We start from the raw sequence: 26,507 nt of genomic DNA, 5'->3' as shown, positions 1-26,507 counted from the left end.
GGCTCCCTTCCTTGGGTCTGTTTTACTGTAGGAGGTAGCTTTTCCTTCTCAGCAGATGTGTTTGGCAGGAACCCGATAGGACTTTCGCCTCATGAATTCCTAAGACTGGCGTCACGAGAACCATGATTCCTTTCATCAGCTTTTGTATGGTTCTTGGAGGAGGTTGAATGAAGATGGAAAGTTGTCAAAGGTACCTGTCGCTGACCCATCTCCATTCGGAACCCCGCGACAAACCTGGCAAACGACGGGAAGAGCTTGGCCGCGGGGCTCTCCAACATTTCCCCAAAGCTGTCCGCGAATGCCCAGACATTCCCCTGCCCGCCCTGGCACCTCAGTCACAAACGTGCCCCCACCCCCCCCCTTGGCGCACTTGGTTGTTGGGAACGCCGAGGCATACGGTTGGGAAATTCAGCTGCAGTGATTGATACTTCTCTTTCCTGCTTCAAGGCGCCACAGTCTCACATCATCAATCCGCCGATTATCGTAAATTCCAGAAGGGCTGGGAACCGGCAAGTAGACGTTACTGTAACATTCCGAATTTTCTATATTTTCTCGAGTTGATGTTGTCCCGACGTCAAGCACCTGGGACTGAGATAACTATGCTGATACTGTTTGACCTGCACATAACGATCAAGGGTGTTTCTGGTGTTTTGATCGTTATGCCCAGAATATCGTTAATGTAAGGTAGGCTAGTTTGGGCTTCTAGACTAATCAGAAGGCCGTTGATAACTAAAAGGACCCACTCCTGGCCGTTACGAGCTGTAATGGCCTGTCACTAGACGTCTCAGAACTGAGCCAAACCCCCCAAGTATAACGATTTTGGTGTGGCTCGCCGTCAAAATCTGATCGAAATCGTAATACGAAGGTTGATCGTTACTCCCATACAGATCTGCACCGTTCCAGTGATCTTGAACGTTATAACCAGAATATCGTTATATGGCTGATCGTTATGTGCAGGTCGAACAGTACAGTATGTGGTATTGGTACAAGCTCGAGATTCGTGATACGGTACGGTAATATAAGCACGCAGTACTAGTACAGTATCTTTGTGGCACGGACTACGGATCAGAGTAAGTATGGTTGTAATCATGGCCGCTTCCACTGCTCTAAGCATCCTTCGATTCCATCACAAAGAGTAAGAGATGAAGTCGGAGGATTACAGTGATCTTGTGTTCATTGCTTACCTGCCCTAGCTTTCGGTTTTTGTCAATCTGCATAGGTACTAGCTAGCATTTGATGATAATGCACAGGATCTGACCGTCAGCCATTACTGTAAGCGTAACACACGGCCTAGGCATCGTCGGGGTCGGTCCGAACGAACGGAATTGGTACAGGTACGCTGCCGTATCGTATGGTGAACCCTTGAACCCCCGAATCGTTCAACCCCCCCGTGTGCTGTTCAACCCTCCCCCTCGTCCTGGGACACAGCATTACAACCGTGTCCAATCCACCACGCGCGTCTAGTTCTACCACACAATCGTCGCTTCCAATTGGCTTCTTTGTTGAGTTTTGTTGTTGAGACCGGCAAAAAGACGAGGAGGAACAGTTAACACTTTGCTTGAACAAAACCCAAACATCCGCCACGCACCCAAGTGACATCTTCTCATCACCACTATCGTCGTCGTCCACCGAATCGAACCGTCGTTCTCTCAATCAAGGTTAGTGGGGCAAATCCTATCGCGGCTAGAAGCCAGATGGCCTAGGGCAAAACCAAGACGCCCAAGATGCCCAAGTTGAGCGCTCTCGGTGGTCGTGCTGGGCGCCAGACCTATCTAGGCGTGCTGGGCATGAATCCACTTCAACTTGACACCATGGACCGAGAGAACCGCCCCGATTAACAACATGCAACAAACAGGTCTCCTCCCGCCGCCATCGCTTGCTGCAGCCTACCAAGACAGAAGCCAGATACCCTCGAATTTTCAAATTTACCGAGCCGGATTCCAACCGACTTCACGTGCTGCTATCCTGCTGCCATCGACTCGTTGCTGTCGACAACTCCGTTCGCTATCGTCACAATCGTCATCATTGTGAGAAATACTCCAGCAGCAAGGTCAGGCCCGCCGGCAAAAGAAGCCAAGTACACTCCAATTACTCCACCGAAGTCGGTCACTTCACCCGAGTAACCGGTGACAGCAGCCCATCTCCGCCTCGGCTTACCTCAGGCTCTCCCACCTCCAAAAGCCCCCTTTCCCCCTCAACTTTGCGAAGAAGCACCCGAATCCCTTGGTCAGGGCCCCAGTAATCCGACAACATTCGATCAGCCATGTCCGCCGCCGTCGCCTCCGTCCCGGCCCCAGCGCCAAAGAAGCTGGAAAAGAAGCCCGTCAAGTTCTCCAACTTGCTTCTGGGTGCCGGTCTCAACCTCTTCGAGGTCACCACGCTCGGCCAACCCTTGGAGGTCATCAAGACCACCATGGCTGCCAACCGCAGCGATAGTTTTGCCTCTGCCCTCCGCCGCATCTGGAACCGTGGTGGTATCTTTGGCTGTAAGTGATGATATGAAGCTCCCCGGACGACCGGAGATCAGCATCAGTTAGCGCTTCCCTCAGCCTTTGCCTCACCTACCTACTCGCTCAACCCTACCGTACTCTCCCGCATTCTGATTTCTCCCATTTTCACTTGGAGTCTGGAAGCTAATCAACGAATGCTCTTCGTCAATCAGTCTACCAGGGTCTTATCCCATGGGCCTGGATTGAGGGCTCCACCAAGGGTGCCGTGCTCCTCTTCGTTGCCTCCGAGGCCGAATATCATGCTCGTGCCGCCGGCGCCGGTGACTTCGTTGCCGGTATCACCGGTGGTATCGTTGGTGGTGTTGCGCAGGCGTATGCCACCATGGGCTTCTGCACCTGTATGAAGACGGTCGAGATTACCAAGCACAAGATGAGCGCCTCCGGCCAGAAGGCCCCCGGCACTTGGGCCACCTTCATGGACATCTACCGCCGCGAGGGTATCCGCGGTATCAACAAGGGCGTCAACGCCGTTGCCATTCGCCAGATGACCAACTGGGGTTCCCGTTTTGGCCTCTCCCGCCTTGCTGAGCAGGGTATCCGCAAGGCCACCGGCAAGGAGGAGGGACAGAAGCTGGCCGCGTGGGAGAAGATTCTCGCCTCCACCCTTGGTGGTGGTCTTTCTGCTTGGAACCAGCCCATCGAGGTCATCCGCGTCGAGATGCAGAGCAAGAAGGAGGACCCCAACCGCCCCAAGAAGATGACTGTCGGCAACACCTTCAGGTACATCTACCAGACCAACGGCATCAAGGGCCTGTACCGCGGTGTCACCCCCCGCATTGGTCTTGGTATTTGGCAGACCGTCTGCATGGTTGCTTTCGGCGATATGTGAGTTCCTGACCCTGACTAATCATTTGTTGTCACTGTAGAGATGCTGACCGCTTTTACCCCAATAACAGGGCCAAGACCTACGTCGAGAAGTTGACCGGCGAGGCCGTCACCGCGAAGCACTAAACGCATAATTAACGCCGGCGCTGATCGAGATCGCGTTATTTGTCTTTTCTTTTTCTTTTTGTTTTCTTTTTTCATCTTCAAATATTCGGTTGATCGGTCGGGTTGGTTTGGTCGGTAGGTTCAGGAGGATGGATGGACGGGATGGGTTCTGTCCTCATACGACATCTTTATAGAGAAATTTTTCTGTTACCAAGGAAACGGAAATGGGCGTGGTTGGTGCGGTGTGGGTCATTTGTTTGGTTTTGGGGAACGGTCTCACGCGCAGGTCCTCCTTCTCCAACTGGTACATCCAAGATCTCTGGTATTCCAAGACTGAACTTCGTTGTTGATCTTGGTCATGTCTCTTATTTCACGCCTTAACGATTTTGATGAGATGGGCAGAAACGGATGCCAGGTGTCGATGCTTGGAGTTGATCGACATTAACAGATGATTCAGTCGGTGATAATCGGTGGCTTATGTAGTAGAGGGCGATATAGATACACAACGCGATGTGTCACGAAGCGTTTCGGTTATTTCCGAATGTAAGTCAAGTTATATGATTTTGCCCCGTACTGCATCGGCGTGTCATATCTTTGACTGAATAGTTCTTGTGATGAAAACAACCCTATGGCGCCTAGAATTTCGACCTCCATGCCCATCATTTCAATACACTCTGCAACCTCCACCTTCCAGGATTTTTGAGAGACCAGGCATCGACATCGCCAGGTTCATGATGGCGGCCTTATAGTCTTGGGGTTACCGTTCGGGCCTTGCAATTGTGCTTGATTTTGCCTAGCACAATTGACGGACCTCCCCGGCTTAAGGCGACGTTCTCGCTCGACAATAAGTAACAGCCACAACATGACGATTGCCATGTCAGTGAGCTTCAACGGCAGTCAGAAAGGGAAGATATGGCAGTGTCCTGACAACCCCTTCCAGCTCTTAGAAACGTAGGAGACTATAGGACTTTAAGAGCTGATGTGTGGCTTCAGGGTCAGCAACACCATGTCCTGATCTCCTGAACTACCATGGAGGGCCAAAATGTCTTCATCCTCGAGGTATTTGGCGGGAAGGTCCCAGAAGGCGGAGTCTTGGAAGAAGTATACGGTAGCGTTCAGGCAGCAAAGAAGGCTTACTGCTTTGGAAAGATGGTAGTAGTGCAACCTTGTGCTATAACACCACCTTTCCTGTATCAAAAACAGTCAATATCAAGAGCCGCAAGTTCTATCCTTTCCAAAAGACTAGACTTTACCGAAATACCTACTCTATTCGCGTTGCGATACTTTGAGTGACGGGACGCCGGAAGACTCGTCAGACACTAGATACCAGAGAAGTATATGTGAATGAGATAGTTCCCATCACTTCATCACCTTCACTCACAAGACAAGCGAGAGCAAAGAAAGCCTCCGTCGACACATGTTGGGGGTATACTCCAGATCATATCGCCTACCTACCCACGTACTGCACAGCCTTGACGAACTCGACCATATTACTCTTTCAAAAGTTACGTGTCGGAGTAAGCCAGTAATGCAGTTCTTCTTTTCCGTCCCATCAGGCGTATGATTTTGAGTCGAGGGCGACTCGACGTCGCTCTGCTTTTCGAACACTACTCCACACAAGTCAAGCCGGACGCAAGCAAGCCAAAGCGATCCAAGTTTGAAGTCAGATTTAACTTGCCAACCCCAGTCGTCGCTTGATGTTAAATTTTCCTGCAGAACAGGAAGCACCTCATCCGGGAAACCGTTTAGTGGTAGTGATTCTTGGCCAGGTTTATCTGGGCTCTGAACAAGTCGAATAATGGAACAAACCAACCTCGATCTGCGTAGAGACTACAAGTCGAATCTGACCGCAGTTTTGACAAGTGAGCCAAGTACGATTCCGGACTTAGCTTGGCTTGACTTCAGTGATTTGTGCACCACTCAGGCTTACCTCGCTCCCGTCGTCTTTGAGCCTTTGGCTTAACAAGGCAGGCAGGTAAGGAGGCAGGCATATCAGTCGCTCTTGTCTTCTACTTGTCGCAACCATAACGTACCTACCTGTACAGATGAGTAGCTTATCTATGCAAGAATTGTCCTCCCCTCCTTCCTTTCGTTCTTCCTTTCGTTCTTCCTTTCTTCCTTTCCACAAAGTGTGACTGTCTGCCCCTGGTGATGCATATTAGTCATGGTAGTGGCAATTATTCCACCCTCTTTCGAGTTAAGTAGATGACAACGGATCCCATTAACACCACAGAGTTTGGAGAGTGGACTTTCTGGATGTCAGAGAAATTATGGGAAGCTTCTTGAAGGTGGAAGGTGCGATTGAGATGCATATCATCAGCCTTGGCGTATTGTACGATGCCACTCGTTCTATCATCGAGAGACTGGACACATGGCTACTGGTATCAAGAATCATACCTAGTCATTGGGAACATGAGCTTGACAGCTTGGGAAGGTGCGCTGTGCGCTTAGACGTGAAGGTATAAGAACTTGGAATCTTGGGGCTTCTGGTGTAGTTAGTTGGCTTTCCTTGTTCCTAACCAGCCACCACCTGAGTCCTGAAAGGACCCCTTGTCCTGCACGAAGCAATTCAAGCTCTTCGCTGTCTGTATCAATGTTCCAGCAAGCTCGTGTACGTCGAATGAACGGCGCGTGCTGGAGTGTGAGACTACCCATGAGGGCAGCTGTTGAGCCACATCAATGCGGTGGGATGCATATCCGCATGGCATCGGCATCACTACTAGCATACAGTCACTCAGTCCTGAAATGAACCACGTTTGCAAAAACAGGACGAATGCGGTCTTCAGCTTGACTATTGGCTTTTTGGCACTTCGTTTCCGCAACATGACGAGATCCGTGTTGTCTTGGCCACCCATCCGGAAAGTTCGGAAGACAAAAAAAAGCGAGCATAAACCCACCCATTCTTCATGGCATGTGTCGTGATATCATATGCCTCTCCTTACATTCTCGTTGCAACGCCGGATATGACTTCGGGAATACGCTGACACCTGCTTGAGGCATCCGGAACTCCGGATAGACCAGGCTGTTGCTTGACCGATCCCGGGAGCGTTAACCGGCCGAACATGTCGGAAGCTTGCCACTAAATGCGGCCTTTGACCCATACAGCAATTACACTATCACCGATTCCAACTACACGTGTTGTTTTCACAAGTTTTGTACAGTGACCTCGAGAGCACCATACATGGCGATCCGAGTTGCTTCGAAAGACCAAGAACGATTTCGCAACAAAGCGGAAGCTAAGTTCCGCCTGACACCGACGGCAAGGCGTTGATGCCACTCCACGTGGAAGCCACGTGAAGTGGTCAACAAGCCAGCAATGCCAAAATCATCGATCTCGAGACAATGATGTTCGCGTTACCATAAGTGCCTGTACACGATTGCGCCAGACTCGTACCTCGACATTCAACAGACGGGTCAGGGCATGGAAGACAACAAGGGAGTGAGATCTAAAAACTCGATCATATGCAATTATCAACCATTCCGTCATTGTCAGCATCCAATGTCGACTATTGCATACAGAAACCATAAAGCGAACAATGGCATTGTTGATATAGTCAGCCACCCTTCAGCCTCAACTGGTCCAAACTACCTTTCAGTTTTGTGCAAATTCTAGACCGAAGACTACTGTCTAAACCTTACCCATCAGTACTCAGCACTCGAGGAGCTTTCCGGGATCTGCGCCGCATTCGCAACATGAATGATTAACTCCGATCCTTGTTGATACACTGTAGCCGGAAAGGTACTTAGGTACGGTGTAACTAAGGTACGGAACACAAAGCAATAATCTCAAGTATTAGCGAGGTGAGGCAAATAACGGCAAGTAAGTACCTTTCCAACGGTTCTGAATCTAAGACATGTTTGACATCTATTGTAATACCTCCACCAATACCTAAGTACATACATTGTCTCCATGTTCTTTGACAGTAACCGTGCAACAATCGATAACAAATCAATCTGTTACCTTGGGTTGTTGCCTAAATTGACACTTGTTCGAGAGTTCGGAATGCATGTAAGTTACCGCCAGTCAGCACCTCATCCTGGGTCTTGTGTGCCTGTAAGTCACAAGTGGACAACGACACGCTGTAAGTTCTCTGTTCACTAGAATGTTTGATTGGTTTTCTTTTTGAAATGCTTTTGAGGTTGAGCTCTTGATGGCTAACAAAAGTCGGAGTCTGTGTTTAGACCCGAGACTAGCTACTCACCGATTATAAAGTTTAGCTCCGATTCTATTGCATATAGTCAACATCACACGATCTACAGCAACATGTACTCGAAAAGAGGCCTGAGACAGGACAGCTTTTCAAGCAGCGTGTACTGGGCTGTTTCCCACTTGTGTTTAGGCTCACATCCAGAGATGCTCAAGCCAATGGAACACACTTCACAGAAGCCAAAATCAGCCTGACGATGAGATCACCGACCGCCAAGAGAGAGCGTCAAAGTTCACAAACAGCCAAGCAGAGAGACAATCGGGTAGCTGCTGTCATGGCAACAAGACAATCATCTGAGGTCCTTTAAGAGAAACTGCCAAGTTGCAAACTCTTTCAGCTCATGCAACTCAGTCATGTCACGCTTTACTCTGGTCATCCCGTCGCCAAGTCGCCAAGTAGGTGTACAACACCTTGAGATTGGAAACAACCGCTCCAAGGCTGTAGTCAAGTGAAAGAGGTTCTTGTAACGGCCGAAAATTTTGAACTTTCAAAGAAATAGAATCAGCCATGTTGTTGTTTGACATAGACAGGTAGGGGACTTGGCAAAAGGTTCATTGTGAAGGCAAGTGACCAAGGCGAAACAATGGTTGAGATTGAAGTTGAAGTTGGTATTAGAGTTGACACTGGCATAAAAGAAGCTCAATAAAGGAAGTTGCTCGGGTTCGCAAGGACTGGTAAGTAGGCAAAGAGATCAATACAGCCACGGGGAGAAAAAAAATACAGAGAACTTCTTTACACATGCGAATTTCCAAATCAGACCTCAGCAGTAAGTACCGTTCACAAGAATAGAGGGCAGCGTAAGGTTCCTGTCCCTATCAGGTGACGACCAACTCCAACAAAGGAAACCCCGACGACCCTTCATGCATAATGCAAGGGCAAGTCACCTTTCAGGACAGCAGATCTGATACCTGGTTCTTGGACTCGGCATATAAAGCTCGAAACAGACCGATATCATATAGCGCTGGCCGTTCAAGTTTTGTGATTCGCTACCTAGACTACATATTTAGGGCTGTGCAGTCCAGCTTAGGCCAGACCGTTTGTCTCTTCGTTATAGTTAACATTCATTCCATCCTCGAACGGGACATGAGCAGATGACAAGAAAGTTGATAAATGAATCGTGTTACACATTTCAAGTGTCGGAGGCAAAACCCGAAATCTCGCATTTTTTCGTCACACCGTTGACCTGACACTTGTGCCCCGTCTCCCTTTCAGCATTCAAAGCCAAGAGGTTGAGGGTGAACACTACTTGCCTGTCAAGTTGTATCCATACCAATCAAACAACAGCTTCCCCTGGATGATAGCAACAAGTCAACATTTTCAAGATACTTGGAACGATACCACACATGAGCCAAGATATAAAAAAAAAACAAAAAAAAAACGGTAAACTTCTTTGATACACCGCAGTTTAGGTTTCACAATTTTTCTTGGTTCTCATGGTCTTATCATCATGAATGAGTTGTTGGCCTTTACCGCTTCGATGTTTGGTTGTGTTGTTGTTGATCTCAACTATACAAGTGTCTCTCATTCTCTTGGCGGGACTCACACAGCATCTCTTGGTCTTGGCTCTTTTGGATGGATGTTGTCTCGGTGTCTCAACATGACAGATTTTTACGCTGTTTCTTTTCCCCAAAGCTGTGCGCGTCTTGAGGAATTGCATCTCCTGGTTGTTGCCTGACTTCCATTGCATCCCCTGTTTGGACTGAACTGTGTGGAGGACTCATCAAAACAAACGGACCGATCAACGACACATGATCAAACTAGTAAGTTCACAAAACTCCGAAGCCGTTGACTAGCAACTTCGACGACAACTTCCATCGTGTAGTATTCTTTGAGGCTCGGTACATGCAATCGACCGAGAAGACTTGAGCAACTGAGATCATCTTCCCTTTTCTTTCACCTTTTCTCGAAAGCTTCCAAGTCTTTTCTTTCCTAACCCATTAGAATCCTCTCTCTCTTCCTCTCCCCTCGACCAAAATCAATCACGCCTATGATAATAGACTCAGTTCCGTTACAGTACATATATGTCAAGCCACTCTAACCGATCGTGAGTGCCTAAAATTTGCCCTTATGTATAAGGATGGAATGTAACCTGCCAATTAACAGACTTGCAGCGAACCTCGACGGGACGTGTATCCGGCCGCCTTTGTCAATTGATCTCCCACTTCCCCCCCAATCTTCTTGCATTGCATCTTACTTGGTATTTCTTGGCAATTGCTTTTGTGTCACTTTCTAAGTCTTGGCCACTACAACTATAACAACAACTGCGCCTGCGAACTGCAGACTGCGACTGGCGGTCATGTAAGTGTGCATTGAAGGTAAATTTTGCGGATTGTACTGTATAGTGTGTTGTACGTTGATCATTTTGCGTAAGTCGAGAGGTTTGATCCTCCCCCCCATTCATCCGCAAGATGGGAAGCTGAGATTTCACCTGCAAGGATAAAGGTAAGCAGTTGGCTTGCGACGCCCAGCCTGGAAGTAGTGTTGCGCTTGGCTTTGATAGTGTCAATTGAATCACGCAAAAGAACGAGAAGTTGCAATTTTCATTTTAATTGACAAAGCTGTTGTGCACAAAAACGACCATTGTGCAGGTTGTGAACACAGTTCTGGCAAAACTGGAGGATAACGAGAAAGGCAGCTGTCGATAGACGACGGAAATGCATAGACGCAATTGGACCGAACCATGGGGGTTTGTTAGTACTTGGATGATGGTTGTCCGTCTTTTTGGCGACGGCCTTTGCTTCCAGGTTCATCCACTTCGGAGACCTCGGATGTCATGGATTGATGAGCAGGTAGGAGAAAAAAAAAAACATAGAAAAAAAGTTAAATTACAACTGTCGAAAAAAGCCGACAGAGACGCAGGATTAGCGAGGACGATTGAACGGGTCAATGATGAAACTTGCAATCAGGGAGGAGAATGGTCTTTTGCGTGACCGCAATCCTCCCTCAGTCCCTTCGTACCTTAGCAAACACGGCATAATTCTTTCATCATCATCGCCAACTACAACAAATCGCCGAGATCACTTCAGGACCTTGCTCTGTTATTTTGCTCACTCTTTATTTGCATTTTTCGCTTGCCCTTTCATCATGCTCCTCCCTTCCTCTCATGAGAGTAAGTAAGTAGGGAAAGACAGACAGGAAGCGGTTTCAATGACAACTGGCAAATCCGCAAAGCGATGGCTGGGGAGCCAGAGAAAAAGTGGGTTTTCTCCTTTCCCCTGCTTTTTTGGCTCCCCTCCTAGCCTCGGTGTCTGGAGCCCCAGGCAAGCCTGCACTGCGGTGACACGATTTACTTTAGCCACCTGTGGTCGGATCGCAGGGCAACAATGTAACGAAGGTTCGGTTCCAGCTTTCTTCGTTGTTGTCGGCTCTCTCTCTTCCTTTCTTTCTCTCCTCGGCCCTCTGTCACTATCTCCACAACAAATGATCCACAAGTCGTGTTTCCAGTTGTCCAATAACGGTGGCCATAATAGTGGGGTTTGTTTGTTGTCTCGCGTGCCTTGCAGTTCGTTGCATCGGAACATGGGGCAGTAGTGTAAGAATTGGCCCGGTGCACAAGAAAGTCGAAGCTAAGTCCCAAAAGGTACCTACCACATAAGCACAAAGTGGGGTGGATGTCTGAGTCGAAGGTGTGAAATGTCCGTGTTTGTCCATCCCGTCCTTTGCTCTAGGCCAGCTTTCCTGTTCTGGTGAGAGTGAAGGTAAGATTGAAATGAAATCTTCGAACGACAGCAACGACGATGACCAAAAAAATAAAAAAGTTCCAATGTCGTGTCGTGGCGAACCTGTGAGAGCGTCAAGTCGCAATGACAGACAGGTAACAGCAGCGATAAGCTGGTGCTGCTTTGTTGGTTACGGGTCGTTTTCCCTCAGGAACCGAAAACACTCGCTCGCAGATTTCCACCCACTCTGTCAGTCTGGCAACAACGGCACCAACCCCCAACGTTTGTCGAGGCCCGCCCCCCCACGCAGCCGCGCCAAACTAGCTGGTAGACCATCCCGCAACTTCATTTCAACCACTTTCCACTTCCCCTCAAATTCGCGTATCGGATTGCCCAGCACATCATCGGGAGTTGAAGTGAGGGTTCCTCTCATAACGAAGAACTGGCGTATGGGTGGTAAGTGACCTTTGGTCATTGCAATTGACTTCATCATTCCATCGAACAGTCTTTTGGCGTCAGCCCGTGAAAGATTTTGGTGGAGTTGCTCAATTCGAAGCTTGACAATGACTGTAGCCGGCTTTCCATGTCGAATTGGTGGTAGAAAAGAGGTGATGATTGTGTGATTGATATTTCCGGTTCGGAGCAGAAGAATATGGTGAGATGAAGCTGTAGACTAGCTGTTGGAGCTGTAGCTGCTGGAACTAGAGTGAAAGTGATTGAAACAATTCGCCGCCCCCTTTTTCTACAATTCCGAGCCTCAGTAATCAGACGTCATCACTGTTGTCGGCGTCGCTGGTGCTGATATGTTCGGCCCGGTGTATAGGTAGCTGCTCGTGTGCCTCTCTTCTGGGCCTTTGTCGACTTGACGTGGCTGGCTGGGTGGCTTGGGTTCGTCGGCGAGCCGAGGCGCGTGTTGGATTTCCCTAGTTTACCTAGTTTTCGCCGATAACGCGCGCATAGCGTTCGCTATTATGGGGTAGCGTCTAGTCGTCTTTAATGTCCGAAGATGCCCGCTCACTGGGAACGCTGGCAGCGGCGGTTGCCCCTGGTTATATGCAAACCGCCGCGGCTACCCCATTCGAGGCTTCCATTGCAGGATCATGGACGGGCCGCAAACAGGGACGTCAGCAGCAGGGGCAGATACTACTACGGTTGCAGAATGCGCAGACTCTTTTCTGCGAATATCGCCGACAGTGCTCCAGTTCAGGAAATTGCATCTCTGCGTCAGCTTCCTGGTGTACTGTGTATACAGTGGCCAGACCTGGAGATGTCTTGAAGATTTCACAGGCTCATGGTTCACGGGCGGCTGAAGGGATCCTGTATTCAGGAACGAGTCCACAGTCCACATATATCGACTTGCCAGGGAGGAAGCCAGCAGAAGCTTGCAGAGACTGTGCTGATTCAAGGCAGTTGGGGGGATTTGCCAGCCGGCACCGAAACGGCAATGAACAACAAGCGATAGCGGTCACCAGTTCCGGTTCGTGCTTACTACAGTACCACTCTTTAAATACCGCGGTTTTTTTTTTTTTTTTGGTTTTTTTTTTTTTTTTTTTTTTTGGTTTTTCAGCCAGTTTTTGTGAAGAAAAGGGTCCACGCAGGGTCCATGGATCGCACGGCTGCACGGCACCAAAACGGCAAAAAAGGATCCGCGGCCAATGCGTGCCTGTCGCCCTGATATGCAAGGACACAAGGGTGCACATGGAGAGCGATTTTTTGTGCCTCGCTGTGTGTAGAGCGAGTGCTCACTGTGTGTGATAACAGTGATATTGACTGGAAAGCCACGGAGCCAATTTCGGTGCGAATTGAGAGGCCTTCTCCGCTGGAAGCGCCTTGGCGCGGCTACTCAAGGGCCAAGAACTGGAGAGGAACGGAGAGCCATGGAGACAAGCAGGAGACAATTTCCTGTTCCTGAGTTTTCCCACAAGGTTCGGAGTCGTCTCCTAGCGCCGCCGCCGTCTGGGTGGTGGGCGGGAGAGCTTGGCAGCATCCGTCGTCGAACCGTCGTCGAACCGTCGTCGCCGGCCCCTGAGGCTGCCGTTGCGTCACTGCCTTCGCCGGACATGAAGCCATGGGAATAACAAGGTGATATCGCTGATGATGAGTTCGACGGCGCCGTAAAATGTCGGTGATGAGGTGTTCATGCTCCTCCGAGATCCAGGCCAAGCGGCGTGGCCATTGGGCAATTTAGCGTGGCGGTTGAGTACTTAGCAGCCCCGGTCTCGGATGGCCACGACCGCCCCCGCGGAAATATGGCACAATCGCGAACATTGGGTGCCGACCGAGCGAGGATTCCCTGTCCGATCGGTAACGGCTCACCCGAGAATTATCCACGTGAGCACCGACTATCAGTGCCGTGCCTGTTCCGGTGTCATCCACTCAAGCGCTGTGTGCTTCCTTCGAGTGCTCTTCGTCCGCAATTTTGTTTCGATGTCCAGTCTGTCACCCACAACAACTACGGCCTACACCTCTACATGGATGTAACTTGCTAGCATAATTTTGTAAGTAGCAAAAAACTTTAATCTTCACACAAAAAACATTCAGCTTGTTCCCTATTTGGCCCCCGTTTCTTGTAGCGGCAACGTACCGGGCTAGCATTTTAGCCATGCAGAGGCGTACCAGCCGACCATTCAATGCTCGTACGGGTAAAAGCGTAAAACGGTGAAGGAAGCCGCTAGACCCCATCAACCCCAAAGAAAGCGGAAATCCCCCAACTTCTCACCCACACTCGCCCACATTCGCTTACTGGCCCTCGATTGGTCGCAAGCCAGCCTCTCTTGTCTCGGCTGCCATCTCTTTTTACCTTTTGCTGCTTCTTCGCTCGTGACGGGAATAATCGCCGGGTTATAACGGTTCCTGGAAGATTGTAATTGTTTCATGGCCGGTACCCACGATACGTAATCTGCCTTTTGCCATGCTACCTCGGCTGTCATGTACAATTTGTGCCCGGAGAAGCACTCGAAGCAAGTCGTGAGATCAGAAAGAAGTGATTTCCAGTTAATTGATGTCAATGCAGCATAGAGAGCCGAATCCCCACAGATTCGGAAGAAGTTGCAGAATGCACGCACCTTCCCTTGCTAGCATGTGCATGTGCGGTACATATCTCGTTCCCACCTTCATGCCCGTTGTTCTTGCAGCCCTTGAGGCTCTCCATATCTTGACGCTCCTTATTGGTCAGAACATGGCTTCCTTCTACTTGCGCGCCACTTGGCGACTGCCATCCGTTGGCGTTGCCTGTGGGGGCATCTGATGCTCCATCCCACCAAAATATGGTTGCATAAGGGCGTGCATATTCCAAACCTTCTAGAAAAACCGCCTCCAGACCGCTTTTTGTTCCATGCAGCCAGGGCAGCTTGGCTCTCTCTTCGAGACGACGGCGCCCGTGGTGATCAGGTGGTGTGCACCCTGCGATGACAACGGCAACAGCGACGACAAGTGGACGATGCCTCATTGACGAGACCGGCACACTGGTCGATCGGTTCCCAGCACGCCGTGACCTGACCCGTGATTCATGGACCAGCCCTTTCCCGCGCTTCCACGATTTTCTCACCCTCGTTTTCTCCATCCGCACGCAATCCATAACCGTATCCATCGGTATATCCATCTTGAGGCCGGAGAACAACCGAGCGAACTGCGATGGTTTTAGGTTTTGGGGGATTTTGCGGTGTATGTGTGGATGGTTACATTCTCGCCTTGTCCTTTTGGGCTTGGCTTTGGTGTCTTGGATGGAGGCGACCAGCACCAACACCTCGGCACTGGCCTGCTGGCAGACGGGTAGTACTGGCACTGGCACTGGCACTGGCACTGGCACACGGCTGACGGGCTTTACGCTAGACGTGTTGTTCCCGTCCTGGGGGGCAGGTAGCTGACCATCATGTTGTCTCTTGCCAAGTCGCCAGCCGTTTTCCGGTCAATCGAAACTCGACAGTGTGTGTAGTTTCTCAACACCCGGTCGGCTGGGCCGCCTCGTCATTTTCGTATCGCGGTGGTGTAGGAGACAACAACACCATGAACAGCTTGGACACGCCAGGCTTGCGTCCTTTTCCGCGTAGGAGGCAATATTGTGCACGTAAAATGTGCGCGGAAGCCAAAACAGCCAACTGGGCCTAGAACCGTGTGCTCAGCGAGCAATCTAGTTCAAGGTGCCAAGTCGGCCTGGGCAGAACACGGGCTAAAAACCATTGTTTCTGGGCATTAAGATGCAAAAGTTCTTTGAAGAGTGAAGCCGGTCGCGATCGCTGCCGAATGGGCTGTAATCTCCCCAAGACGCGGAGGCGGCGATCTTCCCCATGGCACACGCCGCGGTTCCTGGTCTTGTCTACAAGGTGCTCCTCTTCGGTCCTTCAACACTCAAGGCTGGGAGATTGCTGTCCGATTTGCAGTTCAACACCCGCCGGTTGCGACACCTCTTGAAAACCCGTGAGAGGCTGCCGTGACAGGGCAGGGGGACCAGTGCTACCCTGCCATAGAGGTCGGAAGGGCGCTACACTAAAAACGATGGTTCGCTGGCGACAGAGCAGCAAGCGGTGCCTCCATCGGCTTTGCGAGCCGTCAACTGAACCACTGCTTGCCGATGAAAGTTCAGGGTAATCCCTTGTGTGGAGTTTTCCGATTTTTCTTCTCTTCAGTTTTTCAACAAGGAATATCGCCTCTGCGACGAACCTCACAATGTGCTTTGTACGGCAATATGGGGCGCACGTTGCATGGTAGCGCGAGGGAACTCCCGCGGTCGATTGGACATGAAAAATAGAAGAAAGAAATTTCTTACATTTGATAGGGTTCGGGAACGTCGGCGGCTTGATATTGTGGAGTGTCAGTCGTCGGTTTTCACCTTTTGCTCAGATTGAGGAAAGTGATAACGTTTCATTCCCTTGTTGGCTTGATTCGCATTGCTCATCATTGGGGGCCTGAATACAATGACGTAGATCCATTTCCCCCCGTTCGTGATGAGGGACTGCCTGCCTGGTGAGGGTAATATCAGATCACCACTGACAACCAGCCTCGGTTCCCTACAAAGGACAAGGCAAACGTGACTCTTTGCATGGAGGGGCAATCGTGTGTTGCTATACTGATTGTTTCATTGCTGTTTCCATATGGCGAGTCTCGATATACCGTGTTACTTGACAACGTGCAGCTCCCGTCCCGGTACTGAGGGGACAGACAACCTTAATCCAGCCTCGGCCGCGGCCAGACTTGGGAAAGAATGAGTTGAGGGAAATTGACCAGCTCGACATGAAACCTATATTGCCTGAATATCCGTCTAGCTATAACCTTTAGTGATCCCTAATATCGTTGACGAATACTCATCTATGACCAGTAGCTTTACATGTTGGTTGGATATACCTAGGCATATTGCATTCTAGGGTGCAAACCAGTGCCGTAGTGTACACTGCACCCAATTCGACGTCAGCATGGGAAACAGCTTCACCGTGACTTGTCATGTCCCAGATACCGATCAGACGGAAGTCCGATCTCATCAGACCGAGCCGGCAAAAACACCGTAACGCAACGTCTTAGACCTGTCTGGTTGAATCCAAGACCCTACACTAGACTCCCCGTTCCCGTCTAATTTGCCATGGCAGTGTTACACGGAAAACCAAAACAGACCGACGGGTAGGCACGGGCTCGACCGTTGCCTACGGGTCAGTGTATGCCATGCAGCATGTCGCGAACGACGGTGACTTCTCAATGGAAGACGAGACAGGCGAGGCCGACAGCAATGATCGTGACGGACTGCCCGCGGAGAAGACTGGCCATGTGCTGCAAAGTGCAGACGGCCACACCGTTCCACCGTTTCCAGCGGTTGGGATGGGCGAGCCAAGCCTGTTTGTTTCTGGTAGGCATTCGTCGATTCGTTTACACTAGGTTCCCCTTCTCGTCGTTGCCGGCAGGGATGGAGCTCTCACGGCAACGATAAGGGCTCTTCTGGGCTCTTGGCGGGCTGGCCACCATTAACTGGCCAGTTAAAGCGAAGCAATTGCACGGCATGGGTGTACCCCAGCTTCCGGTTCATGACGGACAGCGAGGGCCAAAGCTTGTTCGCGCCTATGAAATCGAGAGCTTGAGACTGTCGAGGATGTAGTGTGTAGTCTGATCTTAGTGCTCTGTCGCCAAGGAATTGGCGTGGAGCTTCACGACTCTGGACTTCCCCCTGGCCAGCCTGCATAGCGATACATGAACACACAATTCCATCTCATAAAAGCAAATGCAGCGCATAGGGGAAGGAAGGCAGCCGATGCCTGGGCCAGATGAGGCCGTTCGAAGCCATACCGACTGGCGCGGCCGAGAGGTAGATAGCATGAATTATGGAGTCGTCATTATCCATACCGAGTGACCGCCAAACTGCCTGGTGCAATGGCAACTCTGGGCCGGCTGACCGCCAAGTGTTCTGGAGACATGCTCGCCGTTTGTGAGTCTGTGGTGGCCGGCGGATTCGCTGCTGAGTGTGAGGTTGGGAGTGCTGGTCGACTGCGGCGGCCCTGGGGCTCTGGCAACGCCCCTAGGCCGCTCTGGCACTCGCGCGCCGGGCCTTTTGTGTGGGAAAAACTGTAAATCCCTTCTGATTCCTGATTTCCTCGTCGTCATTCAGGAAGCGCGAGCCAATAAGAAGCTGCGCATGCTGGTGTGGAGGTGGGCAGCCAGAAAATCCCGCAGGCTTTTGGCTGACAGGGTACTCAGGTGGAGAGGCACGGACAGGTACCTCAGTACGGACTCAATTGCGGCTTGTGGTGGTGAGCGCGCAGAGGGTAAAGGCGGACGGTGGGGCGAAGGTACCTGGACGCACTGGACGATCGAGGTATCCTGCGGTAACTCATTGCGACCTGCACTCTTGGGGACCCGCTTTTCTATAAACCCCTGCTCATAGCAAGGGTATCAGCCAATGCTTGTGAGGTTGGACTTCTCGGAAGGAAAGGCAATCACATTCAATCGCGGTCTGCTCTTTGGGGCGTGCCGTGGTTGTAGTTAGTGCGGTGCGCTGGAAGGTAGTGCTTGTCCGCCTCGCCAGCTTAGCCCGCGCTGGGCAGTTGTACCGTGTCAATTGGAGGACCAAAGAGGCCGACCTGAGGCCGACCCACCAAAAAGGTAGGCAAAGAACGGATAGCGAGAACAGTCTGTACACAGGCGCACACGGTGGCATCGCGTGGAGGCGGGCTCAAGTCGAATCCAATTCGAACACTCTTCTCTTTCTACGAACGGAACGGCGGCTCCTCTGGGCTCCTGGTTCATTCGAGGGCCGACCAACTCGTTGCTTGCTAGCAATCATCGACCCGTTAACGTAATGCCCATTGATCCCATTAAACCATGACCCTTTGGTTTCGGCGGTCGCGGGCCCACCATCGCTGTCGAAAAGTTGAACCCTACGTGGGCCGCAGAGCCCGTCGGTGGCCGTCATCCCATGGCACAAGTCGTTTCTTGCGAGCCGTGCTCTGGGCAGAAAAGTGAAGGACCAGGGAGGGACGTGCACGGTTGTGGTTCCGTAGTCCCAGCGGTCGAACTAGCAAGCAGGTACGCGGTACCTGGTGCTAGCGCAGTCTCCACGCTCTGTTCCGCTCGATGGGGTGCCCGTCTGGAAAGTGGACTCTGTGGGTGCATTGAGAATTGAAGGGTGAACTGGAAGGTGACTGCATTGGTGGGCGGACAGGGCGCTCGCCAGGGCACCAGCACCAACAAGGACGACAAGGTACCGGGTACAGTACGATACAGTGCCGGGGCCTGCAGCCCACTCGATCGTAGCTGGCGAATCCCACACTTTTGGCGTGCATGCCAAAGAAGGTTGGCTTCCATCTTTGGCCGGAAAGGTCGCTCATCGCTCGGTCACCGGCCGGAAAGATTGAAATACCTTTCTCGCCCGCTCCCTCGATTCGCACCTCCTCTTCTTTTCCTCACGCTCGAAGGCTTTTTTAATCCCTCCCTTCGTCGTGAATCTCCCCCCCCAACTCCTAATACTTTTTTCTCGACCCTTATCCCTCGGTCTACTTCGCTTCGTTTGGACGATTTCACCATCTTCCAACGACTACGCCACATACCTCACCACCTATTAGGTCATCAAAACAAAACCCTACCGCGTGCCCGAAAACCCTACTAGGTCCGTTCACCTTTTGCGGTCTGCTCGAAGTCTATATATGCCCGCAACTCTGTCCTCCCACCAAATCTGCTCCATTCACCAACACCATCCCACTTCCGAACGCGAGCTGCTTTGCCCTGTGGACCTGTTCCTATGATCTTCAAGCTTTGCCTACCATACACTCCTCTCCTACTTATACACCACCACTACTTCAACTTCTTCCCCCCATTCAATTGTCAGACTCTGCTCATCTCGAGATCTAATCCTAACATCGTCTTCGTTTCTACAGTACCTTAATATACGCCTAGCAGAGCTTTGATCTGCAAACCACAACGCCAATGGCGGACCACTCGGCCAGCGGCGCTCCTGCGCTGTCGACCAACATCGAGAGCGGAAAGTTCGACGAGAAGGCGGCGGAGGCTGCCGCTTACCAGCCTAAGCCCAAGGTTGAGGACGATGAGGATGAGGACATTGATGCCCTCATTGAGGATCTCGAGTCCCATGATGGACACGATGCTGTAAGTGACCTACTGCACACCCATTCAGTAACGCTCAGCATACTAACCCTCATGAATAGGAGGAGGAAGAAGAGGAGGCCACTCCTGGTGGCGGCCGTGTCGTCCCCGAGGACATGCTCCAGACTGACACCCGTGTCGGTCTTACATCCGAGGAGGTTGTCCAGCGCCGTCGCAAGTACGGTCTCAACCAGATGAAGGAGGAGAAGGAGAACCATTTCCTCAAGTTCCTCGGTTTCTTCGTCGGTCCCATTCAGTTCGTCATGGAGGTACGTTGCCATCACATGTCAAGAAGCGTTTCGATTCACTCCACTATCCCTGCGGCTGTTGAAACGAAACGTGACGTCACCCCGCGCGACTCTACCGCATCGATGCTGACTAGTATGACTACAGGGTGCTGCCGTCCTTGCTGCTGGTCTCGAAGACTGGGTTGATTTCGGTGTCATCTGCGGCCTGTTGCTTCTCAACGCCGTTGTCGGTTTCGTTCAGGAATTCCAGGCTGGTTCTATCGTCGACGAGTTGAAGAAGTAGGTTGCCAACGAGCTATCATACAACGCCATTGAGCATTGCGCTAACCCATTTGCCTTTTCAGGACTCTTGCTCTCAAGGCTGTCGTTCTCCGTGATGGTACTCTCAAGGAGATTGAGGCCCCCGAGGTCGTTCCCGGTGATATCCTCCAGGTTGAGGAGGGTACCATTATCCCCGCTGATGGTCGCATCGTCACCGATGATGCTTTCCTCCAGGTTGATCAGTCTGCTCTTACCGGCGAGTCTCTTGCTGTCGACAAGCACAAGGGTGACCAGGTCTTCGCTTCCTCCGCTGTCAAGCGTGGTGAGGCTTTCGTGGTCATCACCGCCACCGGTGACAACACCTTCGTCGGTCGTGCCGCTGCCCTCGTCAACGCTGCTAGCGGTGGCTCTGGTCACTTCACTGAGGTCTTGAACGGTATCGGTACCATTCTCCTCATCCTCGTCATCTTCACTCTTCTCATCGTCTGGGTTTCCTCGTTCTACCGTTCCAACCCCATCGTCCAGATCCTCGAGTTCACCCTTGCCATCACCATCATCGGTGTCCCCGTCGGTCTTCCCGCTGTCGTCACCACCACCATGGCTGTCGGTGCCGCCTACCTCGCCAAGAAGAAGGCCATCGTCCAGAAGCTCTCCGCTATCGAGTCCCTTGCTGGTGTCGAGATTCTTTGCTCTGACAAGACTGGTACCCTCACCAAGAACAAGCTCTCCCTCCACGACCCCTACACCGTCGCTGGTGTCGACCCCGAGGATCTCATGCTTACTGCCTGCTTGGCCGCTTCCCGCAAGAAGAAGGGTATTGATGCCATCGACAAGGCTTTCCTCAAGTCCCTTAAGTACTACCCCCGCGCCAAGTCTGTTCTCTCCAAGTACAAGGTTCTTCAGTTCCACCCCTTCGACCCCGTCTCCAAGAAGGTCGTTGCCGTTGTCGAGTCTCCCCAGGGTGAGCGCATCACTTGCGTCAAGGGTGCCCCTCTTTTCGTTTTGAAGACTGTCGAGGAGGACCACCCCATTCCCGAGGAGGTTGACCAGGCCTACAAGAACAAGGTTGCTGAGTTCGCTACCCGTGGTTTCCGTTCTCTTGGTGTTGCCCGCAAGCGTGGCGAGGGCTCTTGGGAGATTCTCGGTATTATGCCCTGCATGGACCCTCCCCGTCACGATACCTACAAGACTGTCTGCGAGGCCAAGACTCTCGGTCTCTCCATCAAGATGCTTACTGGTGATGCCGTCGGTATTGCTCGCGAGACTTCTCGCCAGCTCGGTCTCGGTACCAACATCTACAACGCTGAGCGCCTCGGTCTTGGTGGTGGTGGTGACATGCCCGGCTCTGAGGTCTACGACTTCGTTGAGGCTGCCGATGGTTTCGCCGAGGTCTTCCCCCAGCACAAGTACAACGTCGTCGAGATTCTTCAGCAGCGTGGCTACCTTGTTGCCATGACTGGTGACGGTGTCAACGATGCTCCCTCGCTCAAGAAGGCCGATACTGGTATTGCTGTCGAGGGTTCCTCCGATGCTGCCCGCTCCGCTGCCGATATCGTCTTCCTTGCCCCTGGTCTCGGTGCCATCATTGATGCCCTCAAGACTTCTCGCCAGATTTTCCACCGCATGTACGCCTACGTTGTCTACCGTATCGCTCTGTCTATCCACTTGGAGATCTTCCTCGGTCTCTGGATCGCCATTCTCAACCGTTCCCTCAACATTGAGCTTGTTGTCTTCATCGCCATTTTCGCCGATGTTGCCACCCTTGCCATTGCCTACGACAACGCCCCCTACTCGCAGACCCCCGTCAAGTGGAACCTTCCCAAGCTCTGGGGTATGTCCGTCCTCCTCGGTGTCGTTCTTGCCGTCGGTACCTGGATCACTGTCACCACCATGTACGCTCAGGGTGAGAACGGCGGTATCGTCCAGAACTTCGGTAACATGGACGAGGTCCTCTTCCTCCAGATCTCCCTCACTGAGAACTGGCTCATCTTCATCACTCGTGCCAACGGTCCCTTCTGGTCCTCTATCCCCTCGTGGCAGCTCAGCGGTGCTATCTTCCTCGTTGATATTCTTGCCACCTGCTTCACCATCTGGGGCTGGTTCGAGCACTCCGACACCTCCATCGTCGCCGTTGTCCGTATCTGGATCTTCTCCTTCGGTATCTTCTGCATCATGGGCGGTGTCTACTACATCCTCCAGGACAGCGTTGGCTTCGATAACCTTATGCACGGCAAGTCCCCTAAGGGCAACCAGAAGCAGCGCTCGCTTGAGGACTTTGGTAAGTTACATTGACTTCCTTCTAACGTTGACGCCTTGACCAATAGCTAACAATACTTCCCTCACAGTTGTCTCTCTCCAGCGTGTCTCTACTCAGCATGAGAAGTCGCAATAAGCGATATAATGATTTTCCGGGTGCAATGTTCATGAAGGTTGCCTGATTGAAATGACGGGATGATAACTCCATATGACCCCCCTTGGTATACCCCTTGGTGGCATCTCAGCCATTGAAGATTTTAGATTAGGGCTGGGAGTTTGCCGCCAGGCTTTTCTTTCTGGAATTTGTGTCCACAACTTCTTAGGGGTATACGTACCCATTACATTTCTTAGATACTAATACTAAAACTGTAAAATCTAATAACCTAATAAGTTCCTGTGAAAGCTGCCATGTTGAGCGTGTCAAGTTTTGGACACTTGGGTTGACTTCAGGCTGCAAACTTGAATGCACAATGGAGATTTTGGATCATGCAGTCCCTCATGTTGTTTCCCACGAGTTGGGTGGTGGTGACCAAATGCAGGTACCTACCCGTGACCTGGCAAAGTGGGCCTAACTGACTCCAAAAAGTCTGAACACCACGCTAACATGGAGCTGCCTCTGGCCACCAACGCAAATGACATAACTATTTCTCTTCCCTCAACTTCTGACTGGCATCTGGCATCTGGCGCTATTACCCACTCGGTCAACCTTTGTGCGTCCAAACATCAGATCTTTATACACCACAACACGCTCCCAGGTAAGTCCTCGATTGCGAAAAACGCGCTCAGACGCAATCACGGCATCCCAGACGAATAATTTCAACAGTCACTGACTACATCCATAGATACTTGCTGTGTTTTGTAACTCTACTTTCAAGCTTACAGTGCAGTTAACACACGCAACACCTATCACGGGAGCAACTGCACATTGTCCCCGATGATCATTCATTGAGACAGCCTTTTACACTTACTTTTGGCTTGCCAGCACGGGTTGGATCGATAGTGGCAACTCAGCAGCATAGAGGATCGGTCGTCACTTCCATTTGTGTCACACATGGCGGCGACCTGATTGTATCAGAAGGAAAAAGCTATCGTGCATTGGCTGCAATAAACGAGCGAAAGAAGCAGGCGAAAGAAGCATTTCGGGAAGGCAGAGGGCCAAGCATCTTGAGCCGAGGCTTTGCACAAACGCTTTGGCTACGACGGGCTGTCGACTCAGAACAACATCGCTCCTGCCTAGCAAGCAAACCTGGCAGCGGTCTTCGAAGCGCAGGCTTCTAAGGCAGCTTTGTTGAGCTTTGAGCGACATAGCTTCGGCTCTGTCACGTGGATTGCGTGAAGAACCGAATCATTTGCCTTGTACTTGGCACGGTTATTTCTGGTTTGTGGGCTGCGAGGACCTAGGGGGGGAAAAAAGGAGAGACCAGCGAAGACGACCTCCTGGAGACGAACGAGAGGTTATTGCCGTCGTGGTTTCGGGGCAGTATCTGTCATTCGTGATACGTGTAAGGACTTTTTGTCCCCTCTTGGTGAGAGCGCGGTATTGCTATCTTCCGATTTGGCAGCGGCAGCAGCAAGACTCCAAAGATGCCGGTAGAGCTTCCAGGGTTCTATTTTGGTACGTATGGGAAATAATCTTTCCCTCCCACGTGAATGCTCTATTGTGTGATATCCAACCCGAAATGAGCAAAACTATCTATAATCGGGGATCGAGCTACCTCTTTGACCGTATAAACTCGTACGACTTACTAACACTTTTCTAGATCCCGAAAAAGGCAAGTACTTCAAGATAGAAGACAACAAAACGGCGCCAACGGCACGCTACACATCTAACGACGTAAAGCGGCGTCGTCTGCTCGAGGAGAAGAAGCGTGTAGAAGAGGAGAAGGAAAAGAGGCTGCTTGCGTTCCCTCGAAAACTAAAGCGAGCAAAGATCCTGGAAGACCCTTTTCTGGGAGGGTTCCTGGAAAGAGAGACAACCCAGTATAGGCCGGTGGTTCACAATGGCGGAGATGACGATACGGTGATAAAGTCATGGGCCAGGGGGTTAACTGACAAGGGAAAGGTCGATCTTTGGCCGGACCTGATTCAAAACGGGATCATGATTGGAACCATTTCTCACTTGTGGGTGGGAGGTTCGGACTCGAGGACAGGGTTGGGGGTTACTTATGCAGGTGGGTGTCTTTCTCTTTCTACGAGGTTGGTTTGAACCGATATACTGACGATCAGAGCAGCGGTTGACGACGACTCCTTGACGAGCTCGTACATCCCGAGGGATGGTGCTGATGAGTAAGTCGTTCCAATTACATTGACTCTTGGATAGATTCTGATCTTTGGCTTGATATTAGGGTCAACTTTGCGTACGCAAATGTCAGATACAGACGGACTGACTTTATGCCAATGCCGGAAACAATTACCATCCCTCAGCTCTCTTCACTCAGATTCCATGAGCCATCCGGCAGGATGTTTCTCACATCTAGGATGCCGACGCGCACTCCCTCCATCGCTTGGTTCTCTCCAAGCCAATCCGAACCTCCCATAGAAGAAGAGGAGCGGCCGACGTGGCAGCTAGGCAACTGTAAGTCTCACACATACCCCCTTTGTGCCCGAAAAAACGCCAGTCAATAATCAGACCCAGCGGTTGACTGATCCCCTCGAGCAGCCCCCAACCTAATCAAAATTTCCGCGCCTACCCCCAAGGGCACCAAATACGGTGTCATCAATACCTCCTGCCCAGCACCCTCCTGCTCCCGCCTCACCTGCATCGCTGGCGGTGACGTCGGCCTCTTGCAACTCACCAACGACTCCCGCCTAAGCTGGCTCACCACGCCTCCACCACCTTCCTCCTCCTTCAAGGCCAACCATGACTCCCCCCCACCCATGGCCAAGCACGGTGAAGTCCTCAGCCTCGATTTTTTGACAGTCAACCCGGCCGAAGTGATCCTCGTCGGCGGACGCACCGGCCGCGTGTGCGTGCTGGATATGCGTGTGCCCGATGAGGAATGGGGCTGGATTAAGCACCCCAGTAGCGCGGCGCACGTCCGCTCCGTTGGGAGTCATGGGGTGTTGGTGGCGGGTCCCATGAGCGCCATGCGTCTCTATGATATTCGGTGGTGTAAGACCGAAAAGGGCAGCACCATCAGTGATGGCGGTGACGGTACTGCTAGCATTGATACAGTCATGGGTTGGCAACCCTCGCGATCGGCAGCTCCTGGCAGCAGCAGCAGCAGCAGCAGCAGAAACAGAAAACCCTACCACAATCAAAGACCACAACAACACCGACCCAAAACTAGAACCAGAAAACCACCCCCCTTCAACCCCCTAACCATGTCCACGCCCACTACCCCGATTCTCACCTTCCCCTCCTATCGCAACGCCGAAAACATCCACATCGGCTTCGACGTGCTCTCCGCCCCGCACTACACGGCATACAACCTCGCAGCCGCGGCTCACGACGACGGCACAGTGGGATTATACTCTTTGCTTGATGGCTCGCGCGTGCCGAGCAAGACTATCGATAGGATTGGCTTTGCTTCGGGCTTCGGTGTTGGTGACCTGGACCAGGATGATGATGATGATGATGATGATGACGTAGATGCAGGACCAAATGATGCTTTCAGCAGGGGAAACGTGATCAAGAGTCTAATGTTCCAGACGTTACCAGGGGATCGGCATCCGAGCTTGTTTGTGGGCGAGGGGCCGAGGATTAAAAAATACTCGTTTGGGGTGGAAACTAGTAAGGGGAGGAGGAACAAGAATAGGACGGCGAGGGTGGAGGAAGGGTATGGCTGTGAAGAGGAGTTTTGAGGACATTGCGAAGTGAGACTTGGCGAGGAAGGTTATCTGCGATCGATGAATTAC

General features: G+C 51.5%; 10 protein-coding genes across 10 annotated transcripts; 5 read left to right on the top strand and 5 right to left on the bottom strand.

The window, feature by feature from the left end:
- Positions 1-1,226: 1,226 nt before the first annotated feature.
- NEUTE1DRAFT_101765 (uncharacterized protein) lies at positions 1,227-1,599 on the bottom strand (the record flags this gene model as incomplete). The annotated part of the gene is made up of 2 exons (XM_009853778.1): positions 1,227-1,290; positions 1,361-1,599. The coding sequence occupies 2 exons, from the start codon at positions 1,597-1,599 to the stop codon at positions 1,227-1,229; spliced, it is 303 nt and encodes a 100-aa protein (XP_009852080.1).
- Positions 1,584-4,013, top strand: NEUTE1DRAFT_147142 (uncharacterized protein; the record flags this gene model as incomplete). Its single annotated transcript, XM_009853777.1, has 4 exons — positions 1,584-1,658; positions 1,856-2,486; positions 2,663-3,335; positions 3,407-4,013. 3 exons carry the CDS (start codon positions 2,264-2,266, stop codon positions 3,459-3,461), a joined length of 951 nt encoding a protein of 316 aa, XP_009852079.1.
- A 156-nt stretch (positions 4,014-4,169) lies between these two features.
- On the bottom strand, positions 4,170-4,929 carry NEUTE1DRAFT_101763 (uncharacterized protein; the record flags this gene model as incomplete). The annotated part of the gene is made up of 5 exons (XM_009853776.1): positions 4,170-4,325; positions 4,409-4,416; positions 4,469-4,628; positions 4,725-4,759; positions 4,896-4,929. 5 exons carry the CDS (start codon positions 4,927-4,929, stop codon positions 4,170-4,172), a joined length of 393 nt encoding a protein of 130 aa, XP_009852078.1.
- A 1,415-nt stretch (positions 4,930-6,344) lies between these two features.
- Positions 6,345-7,339, bottom strand: NEUTE1DRAFT_101762 (uncharacterized protein; the record flags this gene model as incomplete). The annotated part of the gene is made up of 7 exons (XM_009853775.1): positions 6,345-6,430; positions 6,494-6,530; positions 6,606-6,716; positions 6,835-6,886; positions 6,958-7,015; positions 7,097-7,182; positions 7,269-7,339. The coding sequence occupies 7 exons, from the start codon at positions 7,337-7,339 to the stop codon at positions 6,345-6,347; spliced, it is 501 nt and encodes a 166-aa protein (XP_009852077.1).
- A 1,786-nt stretch (positions 7,340-9,125) lies between these two features.
- Positions 9,126-9,400, top strand: NEUTE1DRAFT_101761 (uncharacterized protein; the record flags this gene model as incomplete). The annotated part of the gene is made up of 2 exons (XM_009853774.1): positions 9,126-9,204; positions 9,297-9,400. The coding sequence occupies 2 exons, from the start codon at positions 9,126-9,128 to the stop codon at positions 9,398-9,400; spliced, it is 183 nt and encodes a 60-aa protein (XP_009852076.1).
- A 2,903-nt stretch (positions 9,401-12,303) lies between these two features.
- Positions 12,304-12,707, top strand: NEUTE1DRAFT_101760 (uncharacterized protein; the record flags this gene model as incomplete). The annotated part of the gene is made up of 2 exons (XM_009853773.1): positions 12,304-12,601; positions 12,649-12,707. 2 exons carry the CDS (start codon positions 12,304-12,306, stop codon positions 12,705-12,707), a joined length of 357 nt encoding a protein of 118 aa, XP_009852075.1.
- A 1,826-nt stretch (positions 12,708-14,533) lies between these two features.
- On the bottom strand, positions 14,534-14,908 carry NEUTE1DRAFT_27678 (uncharacterized protein; the record flags this gene model as incomplete). The annotated part of the gene is made up of 1 exon (XM_009853239.1): positions 14,534-14,908. A coding segment is annotated over one exon (375 nt), but the record flags the coding sequence as incomplete, so codon positions are not given.
- Positions 14,909-18,799: 3,891 nt separating this feature from the next.
- Positions 18,800-19,112, bottom strand: NEUTE1DRAFT_101758 (uncharacterized protein; the record flags this gene model as incomplete). The annotated part of the gene is made up of 2 exons (XM_009853772.1): positions 18,800-19,017; positions 19,055-19,112. The coding sequence occupies 2 exons, from the start codon at positions 19,110-19,112 to the stop codon at positions 18,800-18,802; spliced, it is 276 nt and encodes a 91-aa protein (XP_009852074.1).
- Positions 19,113-19,707: 595 nt separating this feature from the next.
- Positions 19,708-22,785, top strand: NEUTE1DRAFT_138623 (H+-transporting ATPase; the record flags this gene model as incomplete). The annotated part of the gene is made up of 5 exons (XM_009853771.1): positions 19,708-19,887; positions 19,947-20,153; positions 20,278-20,411; positions 20,477-22,671; positions 22,739-22,785. The coding sequence occupies 5 exons, from the start codon at positions 19,708-19,710 to the stop codon at positions 22,783-22,785; spliced, it is 2,763 nt and encodes a 920-aa protein (XP_009852073.1).
- Positions 22,786-24,233: 1,448 nt separating this feature from the next.
- Positions 24,234-26,453, top strand: NEUTE1DRAFT_101756 (uncharacterized protein; the record flags this gene model as incomplete). Its single annotated transcript, XM_009853770.1, has 5 exons — positions 24,234-24,264; positions 24,410-24,820; positions 24,878-24,935; positions 24,995-25,224; positions 25,309-26,453. 5 exons carry the CDS (start codon positions 24,234-24,236, stop codon positions 26,451-26,453), a joined length of 1,875 nt encoding a protein of 624 aa, XP_009852072.1.
- Between the last annotated feature and the right edge of the window lie 54 nt (positions 26,454-26,507).

The sequence above is a fragment of the Neurospora tetrasperma genome (assembly GCF_000213175.1).
Source record: "Neurospora tetrasperma FGSC 2508 unplaced genomic scaffold NEUTE1scaffold_4, whole genome shotgun sequence".
In the NCBI taxonomy this organism is placed as follows: domain Eukaryota; kingdom Fungi; phylum Ascomycota; class Sordariomycetes; order Sordariales; family Sordariaceae; genus Neurospora; species Neurospora tetrasperma.
The sequence above is the reverse complement of the archived record's forward strand: the minus strand, read 5'-3'. Positions and strand labels throughout refer to the sequence as shown.